Below are 11,808 nucleotides of genomic sequence, written 5' to 3'. Positions count from 1 at the left end.
ACCCGAAAATACCCAGTCCACGCCATGTCCTCCTCAGATGAGGAGGCTGTTCGCCGTCCTGGCCGCGGGGCCGCTCAAAGTCCCGCCCCGAGCGATGCTGGCAATGACTCCGGTGCTGAGAACTTCGGAGCCGGCGACCAGATGGATGAGGATGATGATGCTGATCTCTTTGGATCGGATGGGTCCGATGGCGGATTTGACAACGTGGAGTATGAAACTGACCAGAAGCTCGCAAATGCATGAGACACGAAAGAACTAACAAATATATTCTAGCCGTGGTCACCGCAATTTGGATGATGAGCGCCTCGACTCTGGCGACGATGAAGACCGGTTCGATCGTCGCGAAGACCGCATGGATGAAGCCCCAGATGAGGACGGCTTCGGCGAGACTGTCAATATTATGGACGTGGGCCTTGCGCGGGCGCCGGTGCCAGCGACCAGCGATGGACAGGTATGCAGAGGCATTGAGATTCCACCCCAGTCGGCACCAACTAATTGGATTGTAGGTCTACACGATGCGTGTCCCTGAATTTCTCTCTGTCGAAGCCGAAGAGTTCAATCCGGAAACCTACGTTGCGCCCCCATACTCCACAGCCGCGACGTCCCTCTGCTGGCGCAAAGACCCGGACGACGAGTCTCTCCTGCAATCAAATGCGCGTATGATCCAGTGGGAGGATGGATCCATCACACTACAGCTAGCATCCGCCCCAACCGAGCAATATCGTATTGCATCCAAACCTCTTGCACCTCTCAACAAGTCCGGCCAGTATGACACGAAGCTGGACTCCCACGTCTACCTTGGTGCTGCTGTAGAAACTGCGTCGGTCTTCCGATTGACCTCGCATGTTACTCACGGCTTGACTGTCCTCCCAACCACCCTGGAAACCGACGATGCTGTGCAGAAGCTCCAGGAATCCTTGGCGGCGGCTACTCGTGGTAACAAGCAGACGGCAGACGGCTCGGCTCCTGTGATCGATCTCAAGGAAGATCCCGAACTGGCCTCTCGTAAGGCTGAGCGGCTGGAGAAGGAATCTATGCGGGCGGAGCGTCGCCGCCAGCAGCTGGCCGATCGTGAAGCGGATCGTGGCCGTCGCATGGCACCCCGTACTCTTGGCTCCGGTCTCAGCGTGGGTGGCCTCGAGGACGGTGGCTTGCTCACTACCCGCCCTCGTGGCAAACCACGTCGCACAAACCGCCGCGGAGAGATCAACACGGATGATGAGGACGACTATGGCCGTGGTCCCCGTACCCGAGAGGACGAATACGACGAGGACGATGGCTTCCTGGTTGGCAGTGATGAAGATATCGAAGAGGAAATTGATGACGACGACGAAGAGGTGCTGGATGACGATGATATGGATGCGGAGGGCGAGGTGGATGATGAGATTGCACCCTCGAAGCCCGCCGCTAAAGCCGAGACACCCCGATCTGGGACACCCCCAGCTCGGAAGAAGAACCGCTATGTGGTTGATGATGATGACGAGGACGAGTGATCTCTCAAAAACATACTCATTTTCCTTGTTTTTATCCTGCTTTCTATTCGGTCTTCTCCATGGCCTGGGCGTCAATCTACACGGGCTGGCATTTTCTGTGGGATTGTTGTTTCTGTTTCATACCTAACGTTGAGGCTGGCACGAGCTGCATGAGCTGCATGCTTTGTAACAAAAATTAATGAAATGATAAATGCTTTCACTCGATTTCGCCGTAATAAATTGCTAATGGCCTTGCATGCGGTAGAAATTCGGTGGGCGAGGCGAGTACATATATGCTTGGCAGGTGATAGATCCACGTCAAACCATTTCAATTCTAGGACAGCCAAAGCTTCAGTAGATAGGCTCTTAGTAGGCTATCTATATCACGTTGAGTTATATGTACCACCACAAGGGGATCTACTAATTGTGATGATTGATTACATACGGAATACTGGGCCAGTGATGGAAAACAACTTTTATAGCAGTATGACTATACAAAGAAACACTATGCATAAACACATACAGCAAGAACGCCGGAAAAGAGTATCATGCAACAGAGAAAGAGACAGAGGGAATAATTACATCCACAAGCGACATGTGCCATCAGCACCGGCACTAACACACCAGGCTTCGCGAGGGTGCCAGTCGAGATCGAGCACACCAAGCTCGCCAGTAATCTTGTGACCCTTGAGGACCTTGAGCGGAACAATGGTAGCATTGCTGAGCATGTCGCCCGTGACGCTGCCGTGGAAGATCTGCAGGGAGCCGTCATCACTGGCGTCGGCGAACAGAGGATAGCGACCACCGGGATGGAACTTGACGGCACGGATGGCCTTGCGGTGGTAGCGCAGGGTTTTATAGGGACGCTGTGACAAGTCAAGATCGTGCCAAAGCAGGCGGCGGTCGTAGGAGCCGACAATGATGTTGTCGCCACCCGAAGCACTGGACGAAGTTGGATGGATGTCGAAGGAAGAGATCCAGCGAGCACCGGGCTGCACGATCTTGACCAGCAGTTGGCGGGAAAGATCGTAACCGCGGATGGAGCGCTGGTTGGCCACGAAGAGGATGGGTTTCGAAGGGTGGAAGTGCGCAGTCTGGGGAGGACCACCACCCTTGAGGCGTCGGCGGAAGGGGTATTGAGTGAGATGCTTGGAGACAGTGTGGATGGCAATGGCTACAGAGGCAGGAGTCGAGGCACCCGAGCAGACAGTGACGAAGTAGTCACCGCGACGGTGCCATGAAATCGACTTGGGAATGTAGCGAAGAGGAATAACCACGCAAACTCCAGCATCCGTGAGAGCAGCAGAGGGCCGAATCCATTGCGGGGGGTGTTCTTCTTGTTGGCCTCAGCAGCGCTTGGGGGAGGGTTAGATGCGGCATATCCCCAGCCAGCATCAATAATTTCCAAGCTGGTCTTCTCAATCTCAGGGTCGGCGATCGGGGGAACTGTGAGGAAGAGATCATCGCCGGCAGCGGCAGCGAGAATGACCGCATCCTTACCGGGCCTCCAGCGGACCACATTGACCGCATCCTCATCGCTGAGCTTCACGCTCCACAATTGCCGGCCGGTCAGAAGCTCCCAGACACGAACCGTACCATCGTCTCCACCAGTTGCCAGCCAAATTCCGCTAGGGTCCACATTCAGGGAGCGGACACGGCCCTTGTGTCCACGGAATACGGTGGCGCATGCAGTGGGGAATGGCTTCAACTCTTCGGGACTAGGCAACTTGGGGAGCAGGCTCTCGGGGTCGATGTTCAATTTGCTGCGACGCACACGGGGCGCAAGATAGAGATCAAGGCAGCGCTCGAACTTCTCCTTGATGAAGTTTTCATATCCCGGCACTCTGCGCAGGGACGCATAGTCGTTGGGCAAGAAATCCTTCTCACGGTCCTCGGGGTCGGTCTGCTCCCACTCCTTGCGCTCCTTCTTATCAGGCAAGTACTCAGCAGGAGGGTGGTAACTCTCCTCATAGCCGGGAGGCGGAAGCTTGGGCGCAGGAATGTGCATCGGGTGATCCTTGCGCTCAGCCTCATCCGCCCACAGATCGTAGTTGATGAGGTCCTCGTCCTTCTCCTCGCGCTCCTCCGGAGGCCTATAAGGAAGGATGCGACCTTCGCGGATAGCCTTCACGAGCTTCATAACACGCTTCGCCTCATGTTTGGAGGGAACGAAACGACGCTTCGGCTCTGGGGCGGCGCTGAGAGGCATGATCTCTTGCTGGCTAGAAAAGTACTCGACGAGGGGCTCGTATGGGTTATAGCCATCCACGGTGGTCTCATTCAATTGAACCTTCTTAATCAGCTCCAATTCCTCTTGGCTCAACTCCAGTGGCTTGCCAGTGGAAGGATCTGTGAGACCAGTCCATCCCTTCGGTATCTCGATGCTGTCCAGCAATGCATCAAGAGCCTCGCCCTTCGCAGGGCGCATGATCTTTTTGCCATTGATATCGTAACCAATGTGAGGGTACTGATCATAGAAGGACAGAGGGATATCACCAATAGTATTGGCGTTCTCATCGATATCGGAGTAGTCAGAGTTGTCGTCGGGGTTGATTTCGTCGTAGAGGTAGCGGTCGTTGCCATTGGCATCCTTGACGACGCGGAAATTGGGCTCGTTGTCGACAGGTGTAACCTTGGGAGTAGTCGGGTTAGACTCGTCGGCGTCGGATGGAATCTCATCGCTGTCCAGTTCATCTCCGTCTTCCTCATCTTCATCGCTGGAAAAGTCGTCAATCAACTCGATTTCGGAGTCGCTATCTTCTTCCTCGCTCTCAGACAGGTCATTGTTGTTATCCGACAGAGCGCCATCGAGGTTCTTTGCGCTGAGCTCGTCGCCAGAGAAAACTCCAGCTTCCTCCTCAATGTCGCGAGTAACCGCCTTGCGCTTTTTCGAGGCCTTCCTGGCGTCCATGGTTGGTTGGCTTTGGGCTTGAAACTCGTGTCCATCCACGATTTTTTTTTTCTTCTCCGTCAATTGCCCTCACCGCCCACATGACTGACCGCCTCCCGTGAGCTTATCGCCTATCGATGACGGACAAGGCGCCCCTCAATTCTGGACAGAGGCGTTGCTTTTTTTTTTTTTTTTTACTTTGCGCATTTTCAGGATTGCCGGCAGAGTCATGACAGAAAATATGTCAGAATCCATGGAGGGGACTCTTCCAGATAGGATGACGACCTCTGGATCTGAGCTCAAAAGACATGCAGCATGCGACGAGTGTCGTAAGTTTTCTGGAAAGTACAGAACATGGGCGAGGAATACTAATTGTTTTCTTTTTTCCCATAGGGAAACGAAAGCTCAAATGCTCTGGTGAGCCGACAGGATGTGTTCGATGCTTGAAACAGTCAATACCATGTCGTTACTCCCCACAAAAACCGATGGGTCGTCCTCCCAAGAAAAGGGCGCGGGCAGATGAAGGCGACGAGTATAATACGCAGTCAGGCAACGGTGTCTGGCCTACACCAGAGGATACTTCTCCAGACTCCTTCACAATGTCCTCGGACCAAACTCCCGCAACAGACGCCCATTACCTCTGTCCACAGCTTTACTGGCAGGGACAGTCACCATCGTTGCAGTCCACCCCAGATCTTCTTGGCGGAGACGAAGACCACAATCATACCTGGCGCCCAGATCGTCTCAAGAATCCCAATATACCGGTTTATGAATCTTCGAGCCCTTGGCCCGACTTTTCTGCGGTGTCGGAATCCACGGCCATGCCATTTTCAGCCCCAACGAACTTCCTCGATGCGCCCTCCCTACCACTTACGCCCCCCATGCCCAATATTTCCGACCCCAACGCCCCGCAGTGTACATGCTTGTCATACTTGTATCTCTGTCTTAGCCATATATCCTCCATTTCCTCCTTCCCCGTCAATTCCCATACTCTATGTTCCCTTTATATTGCAGCCAGAACCGCGCAGGACGTGATCCGCTGCCAAATTTGCCCCAAAAGCTTTGCCACAGGTGTCCAGAATGTCATGTTTACTGGTACCCTGCTGACTGTGGTCGCGGATGCCTGGCTGCGCGTTTACAATAGCGATGCTGCTGAGCTTGGGCTCCACTCTGCGCCGCCAGAGTTTACTGCGAAAGCGCTACGAAGCGCAGATCCTGCTCAGACTTGGAGAGAGTGGCTGCGCCAGATCGTCCGTCGGGCTGTGGTGGGCGGCTACCTTGACCCAGAAGCTGGAAGTCGATGCTCGGGCCAGCCTGATCTTTTGTCACTCATCAGAGAGGTCGAAGACCGCCAAAGGCATTGGCATGAACCGGGAAAACACCCGTGTGAAGGGCATAATCCTATTATGTCCAGCGCCGTTGGTCATCATGCTCATGACCACGATGGCACACATAATGAGAAGGAGCTGCTTTGTCTTCGTGTTGTCGGAAGTGCACGGTCCGTTCTCTTGAGATTCAAATTCGAGGCTCGCGATTTCCCGGGCAGTGCTATTCCCAATGACTTAAAGCATGCATCGCCGTGATGTGGATGATCCCCATCGGTATTAGACGGCGAGGAAGTGGGATGCATTTTGAGATGAATCGTTTTGCTTCGTCAGGGCTGTTGCCTTTGCCGCCTGAACAGCAAAAATGTAAACAGTTTAGAAGATTTGACATTCATGCGGAGAGGAGCGTTTGGCTATAACCACGATGCTATACTAAAATACCCTAGCTTTGAACTCAATGGGAGAGAGGCACACAGCCAATGAATTTTGATCTATAGATCTTGCCCACGACTGGCAAGCTTTGCTAATTCTGGAGCAGTCCCAGCTGCCTTCTCTCTTCGCCCTTTTGAACCTAAGGGATAGTCCAACGAGGCTAATTGATTCCACCCTAGAAATACACAGCAAGGCACAGCAAGACACGGATACCCCGTAATTCGTACCGTGATCCCGGACCCTTTGGGGGCGTCGGATGGTGTCTCCGGGCATCTTCGAATCTGTTCCTACGTAATCAGTGATTCACTTCACCAACGGATTTACTTCACGAGCACAACCAGTTTCTGGCAACTGGCATTACGCGTACGCCAAAGGGTCTTGCCAAGACGCGAAGAACAAGACTTCTCGGATGATGTCAAGCGTCCGAGACTCAAGCGGCAAGAGATCATCGCAACAAAAATAGTTGAACGGACCCGAGAGCTCTGGTTTCTGTTGGCTGATCTTGAGTGGTTCAACAGCCCGATGGATGCGCCAATAGTGGACCTCGTCTCAGCCGCGGATTTCCAATCAGAGCGTCGAGGTATCCAGGGTCGCATTTTCGCATGGACCCCAAGACCCCCAAACCCCCCAAACTGGGAGCATAAGGTCTGTCGGAGCATATACTTTGCTGCTTCGGAGAGGTACTCGAGTACCCTGGACTCCGTTCTTGCGCCTCTTTCCGCGCCAATATAGAACCTCTTTGCTTTTCGGTTAGATGCCAGTGAATGTGATTCACGCAAGACTGGTTTTTTTGGCGCAATAGGACCTGGACAGACCGGGCTTGATCCCCGAGGATCTGTTGGATCCAACTTGGACGTGATCTGTATACTCTGTACGCTCCGTAACTCCGTTTAGCGCCCCCCCCCCCCCCCCCCCCCAAGCATCCGCGAGTCAGCTCGTTGGAAAGCTCACCCCCCACTGTACCCTGTATATCACACGCCTAAAATTCGATTCGGCGCCCTGTTCTGTGAAGGAGGGGGCGCTTTCCCCCGGCAGTGCCCACTTTTCCATCGCTTGCCGCCCATCTCAATTTCCTGCCATGAAGTGACATAATGAGGCTCTATTCGCTGTGAGAACCGTCGCTAGCTCTCTTGGATGCTTTCTTTCCTTTCCCTGTTCTGCACAAGCCACCTGCGACCGGATGCTTGACGCAACGCCTTCCCCGGACCATCAGACCTGAACTCGTCCGAACGGCAGCTTCACCCTTCCCAGCGATCAGCGGTCCCGCTATTCTCTCCGGCGATGCATGAGTTACGTGCAATATGGGTTGGTTTACTGTATGCGACAACATGTCTAAATCGGGCCCATGCGATCGATCTCGACATCACCGATAAACGTAAGTAGGACGCTGCGAACGCCGTGCGATACTTGTGATACTGGTTATATACTTCCGACCGCCACGACGCTAACCCGATCATGGTCTCTATAGAATCGATCATAGACGCCGCCAGTACTGCGACGTACGGGATGATGACATGGTATCATGGAAATGAGACCGGCCAAATTCCCGGTGCATTCCCGACGAAATGGTGGGAGGGATCCGCTCTGTTCTATGCGCTGCTCAACTACTGGCATTTCACCGGTGACACTACCTACAACGACGAGCTCAGTGTTGGGCTGGAATGGCAATCGGGCGATAATGGAGACTACATGCCCAGTAACTACAGTTCGTATTTGGTAAGTAGTCGCCGCGCCCGTGGGCAACGAGAGGCCTCTTTCCACTCACAAGGTCGCGCAATTAGGGAAATGACGATCAGATGTTTTGGGGATTGGCCGCCATGACTGCCGCGGAGCTCAAATTCCCCGATGTCGAAAATGGGTTTTCCTGGCTGTCGCTGGCGCAGGGCGTCTTCAACACACAGCGAGCGAGATGGGACACAACCATGTGTGGCGGTGGGCTCCGCTGGCAGATCTATTCTTACCAAGGAGCCGGATATACCATGAAGAATGCGATCTCGAATGGCGGGTTCTTCCAGCTTGCTGCGCGGCTGGCCCGATATACTGGTAATAAAACATATTCGGAATGGGCCCAGCGGACCTGGGACTGGTCGATCTCCGTGCCCTTGTTGAACAACGAGACGTGGCAGGTGAATGATTCCACCGAGGGCACGGAAGATTGCAAAACGGGAGCTGCGATTCCCTGGTCGTACAACTATGGTGCCTATTTAATGGGTGCCGCCTACATGTACAACCACGTAAGTCCCTGATCTCCGCACTGCCTTGTGCCCCCTGTCCCAGCCTATATGGGGTTCTCCACGGTCAAGCAACTGTACTAACGATGATCTTTCTCCTCAGACTCAGGATTCGGTATGGCTGGCTGCTGTGAATGGTCTTCTGAACTCGACGTTCAACACTTTCTTCCTCAAATCCACGGGATATGTGATGGAGGACGTGACCTGCGAGCCCCGCGAGATCTGCAACAACAATGAGATCCTGTTCAAAGGCCTCGTCTCGACATGGCTCTCCTACACAGCTCTTTTGGTCCCATCTACGTATGACACCATTCTCCCGAAGCTCCAATCCTCCGCCGAGGCCGCGGCCAAGTCGTGTACCGGTAACAACAACAACACCTGCGGAGTCCAGTGGTACAAGTCTGAATGGGACGGATGGACCGGCATGGAGGAGCAGATCAGCGTGAGCCAGATTTTCAGCGCCAACCTAATCAACTTTGTCAACAACACAGCAGCGGGACCAGTGACCTCCAAAACCGGAGGAAACAGCACGAGCAATCCCAACGCGGGCCAGGAAGATACAAACCAAAATGCCGGGCCAAAACCGATCACCGCGGGAGATAAAGCCGGCGCGAGCTTCTTCACCATGGCTTTGGTGGCTGGCTGGGTGGGAATAGCGGCTTTTGTGCTGCTCGGCGTTTGAAAATGTATAGGCGGGTTGATATTTGATGAGGCCCATTTTGTGTTTAGCGGGTCTAAACCAGCTTTCGGTTGGAAAACATAATATTGGATTTTTAGCGTTCACCGTCTCTTCCCGCACAGCCTTTTTGGGTATGAACTGTACTTGCATACAATCTCTAGTAGGTGACACCAGGAGAGGGAAGCCGAATATAATATCTATGTGCATGTAAAAAGTTTCGAATGATTTTAAGTCTAACGAACCAGTGTATATAGACGGGCAAACTCCAAGGGTATATCTATGTTCACACAACGAACACAAGGGCCCCAAATAAGCAGAAACAAGACTTCTGTGATTGATACAAGTCAAGGCCTCCGGCACGGGTATCAGATCACACCACCACTCCAGTCTCGCCGGAGCTTCTCATACTTCTTCATGTCAGTGACACTGGGCCGAACGAACGCCTTGGCCGCAACAAAGTCCTCTAGTTTGATCGCGTCGCGTCGCTTGATGGCCGAGTAACCCGCACGGCGGAGCAGGCTGCCCAGATCGGCACCACTGTAGCCTTCACACTCCTCGGCGAGCCTGCGCATGTCCTCGTTGAACTCGATGGGCAGCTTGCGCACCAGAGTCTGGAGGATCTCCACGCGCTCGAGTGGGGAGGGCAGGTTGACGAAAAGGAGGGTCTCGAGACGGCCGGGGCGCAGCATGGCCGGGTCGATGATGTCGGGTCTATTGGTCGCAGCGATCACATAGATACCTTGTCGGCTGCTTCCTAATCCGTCCAGTTCGGTCAGAAGCGTGTTGACTACTCGTGCAGACGCCTCCGAGAGGGTGTCGTCACGGCGGGGCACGAGGGCGTCCAGTTCGTCGAAAAAGATGACACAGGGAATGGATGAGCGAGCGCGCACGAAGACCTGGCGGACTGCACGCTCAGATTCACCGACAAATTTGTTGAGCAGTTCCGGGCCCTTGACACTGATGAAGTTGGCGCGCGACTCGTTGGCCACGGCCTTGGCCAACAGTGTCTTACCGCAACCCGGCGGTCCCCAAAGAAGAACACCCGTTGGCGCGGTGATACCGACCTGCGCATAGATGTCAGGGTTCTTGATCGGTTCCACAATGGCCGTGGAAAGCTCATCGCGGATACCACCAAGGGCGCCGATGTCAGACCAGGTGGTATCGGGAATGGTTGCGAAGCCTTCACGCTTGGAAGACGGCTGGATCTTGGGGAGAGCGGTAAAGAAGTCCGCGTTCGATACAAGGACTGTCTCCGTCTCTTGTCCAATGGGAGTCTCTTTGGCGTGAGAAATAAGACGGCGTAGTTCACGGACCTTGGGGCTGAGCTCGTCCACTTCTTCAATTTCCATCTCCTCGCCGCTATTGGACTTCAGAATGTCGAGATAGCGCTTGATAGCGGCCGAGCCAGCAGTTGAAACAAGATCATTAAGATCAGCTCCAACGAAACCAGGGGTCCTCTTAGCCAGTGTTTTGAAATCGAGGTCGTCTGCCAGGCGCAGCTTGCGTGTGAGAGCGCGCAGAATCTGTTCTCTGACAGGCTCCGAAGGTACAGTCATATTGATCTCTTTGTCGAAGCGCCCGCCGCGACGCAATGCTGCATCCAGACTGTCCGGACGGTTGGTAGCAGCGAGGACAATGACAGGCTTTCCATCTGTCTTATCCAGCGCAATCTCATCCATACATGTGAGCAGCTGGGCGACAATTCGCTTCTCCATTTCCCTTTGCGCACTTTCTCGCTTCGGGGTGATCGCATCAATCTCGTCAATAAAGATCAAGCAGGGAGCAATCCGCTTGGCCTCCTCAAAGTGTTCGCGGAGAGCCTTCTCTGATTCGCCAGACATGCCGGAGACGATGGAAGGCGCGGAGATCGAGATGAAAGGCACACCAAGCTCCGCTGCAAAAGCGTTGGCGATCATGGTCTTACCACAACCCGGGGGACCGTGCAGCAAAACACCTCGCGGGGGTTGTACATTCGACGACAGGTAGACCTGTGGCCGAGTCATGGGAAGGATGACCATGTCGCCCAATTCTTGAACAACTTCGTCCAGACCGCCCAAATCGGCCAGACTGACATGTGTAGGCGGAGATCGGTCAATTGCTTCGCCCTTTCGACGTTTGGACGCGGATTCACCACCATGCTGTCTTCTCTTAGAAGAGGTGCCGGAGGTGGTCGACTCGCCGGTCTTTTTGGAAGGAGTCGCTTTGGTTGTCGCCCACATGCCAACAATGCTCTGATTCACGCCATTGGGTTCCTAGAACCGAAGCAAAGAGTCAACATAGGGGTACGTGGGGCACATGGAGTCTGCAGACTGCATACCGTTGCTGGGGGCTCTTCTAAGCCTTCGAAGTCTCCCTCTACTGAATCTTCCTCATCACCAAATAGATCGTTCCTGACGACCTCCAGAACCCGCTCCAAGCTATCCTCCAAAAGCTTCTTCGGTTTTCGGTTTAGGGAGGAGTTGGATTTCTTGATCTTCTCATAGATCGTTGGGGTGGTCAGTCGGAGTCGGTCCACACCCTCTGGTTGGTCGTCAATAATTTTGCGCACTACCTGGTAGACCTGCACAGGGCGTTAAGACGGGCATTTAATACGATTAGAATTGTAAATCAAAGAAGTCGATTTACCTCGCGGTCCAGGCCCTGGCTGAGCGTCGGTCGACCCCCACGATTTCTAGCCGGCATGGTGGTCTGAACTGTGCGATCTCGCAAGGTCAGAAAAATTCGGGGAAGCGGAAGAAAAGCGCCCGCCAGAAACGCTGGGCGGTCGCGGAGTTGCCGA

The 11,808-nt window shown here is 54.0% G+C and overlaps 5 protein-coding genes across 5 annotated transcripts; 3 read left to right on the top strand and 2 right to left on the bottom strand.

The window, feature by feature from the left end:
* Positions 1–24: 24 nt before the first annotated feature.
* On the top strand, positions 25–1,493 carry N7462_000439 (Paf1-complex subunit LEO1; the record flags this gene model as incomplete). The annotated part of the gene is made up of 3 exons (XM_057072165.1): positions 25–209; positions 274–451; positions 507–1,493. 3 exons carry the CDS (start codon positions 25–27, stop codon positions 1,491–1,493), a joined length of 1,350 nt encoding a protein of 449 aa, XP_056938695.1.
* A 557-nt stretch (positions 1,494–2,050) lies between these two features.
* On the bottom strand, positions 2,051–4,383 carry erb1 (ribosome biogenesis protein ERB1; the record flags this gene model as incomplete). The annotated part of the gene is made up of 2 exons (XM_057072164.1): positions 2,051–2,620; positions 2,671–4,383. 2 exons carry the CDS (start codon positions 4,381–4,383, stop codon positions 2,051–2,053), a joined length of 2,283 nt encoding a protein of 760 aa, XP_056938694.1.
* A 220-nt stretch (positions 4,384–4,603) lies between these two features.
* N7462_000437 (Zn(II)2Cys6 transcription factor rglT) lies at positions 4,604–5,945 on the top strand (the record flags this gene model as incomplete). Its single annotated transcript, XM_057072163.1, has 2 exons — positions 4,604–4,691; positions 4,756–5,945. 2 exons carry the CDS (start codon positions 4,604–4,606, stop codon positions 5,943–5,945), a joined length of 1,278 nt encoding a protein of 425 aa, XP_056938693.1.
* A 1,455-nt stretch (positions 5,946–7,400) lies between these two features.
* On the top strand, positions 7,401–9,032 carry N7462_000436 (glycoside hydrolase family 76 protein; the record flags this gene model as incomplete). Its single annotated transcript, XM_057072162.1, has 4 exons — positions 7,401–7,494; positions 7,588–7,835; positions 7,901–8,353; positions 8,454–9,032. 4 exons carry the CDS (start codon positions 7,401–7,403, stop codon positions 9,030–9,032), a joined length of 1,374 nt encoding a protein of 457 aa, XP_056938692.1.
* Positions 9,033–9,394: 362 nt separating this feature from the next.
* N7462_000435 (putative AAA family ATPase/60S ribosome export protein Rix7) lies at positions 9,395–11,711 on the bottom strand (the record flags this gene model as incomplete). Its single annotated transcript, XM_057072161.1, has 3 exons — positions 9,395–11,281; positions 11,347–11,589; positions 11,655–11,711. The coding sequence occupies 3 exons, from the start codon at positions 11,709–11,711 to the stop codon at positions 9,395–9,397; spliced, it is 2,187 nt and encodes a 728-aa protein (XP_056938691.1).
* Between the last annotated feature and the right edge of the window lie 97 nt (positions 11,712–11,808).

This window comes from Penicillium macrosclerotiorum, assembly GCF_028827735.1.
Source record: "Penicillium macrosclerotiorum strain IBT 26536 chromosome Unknown utg000001l_segment0_segment0, whole genome shotgun sequence".
Classification (NCBI taxonomy): domain Eukaryota; kingdom Fungi; phylum Ascomycota; class Eurotiomycetes; order Eurotiales; family Aspergillaceae; genus Penicillium; species Penicillium macrosclerotiorum.
The sequence above is the reverse complement of the archived record's forward strand: the minus strand, read 5'-3'. Positions and strand labels throughout refer to the sequence as shown.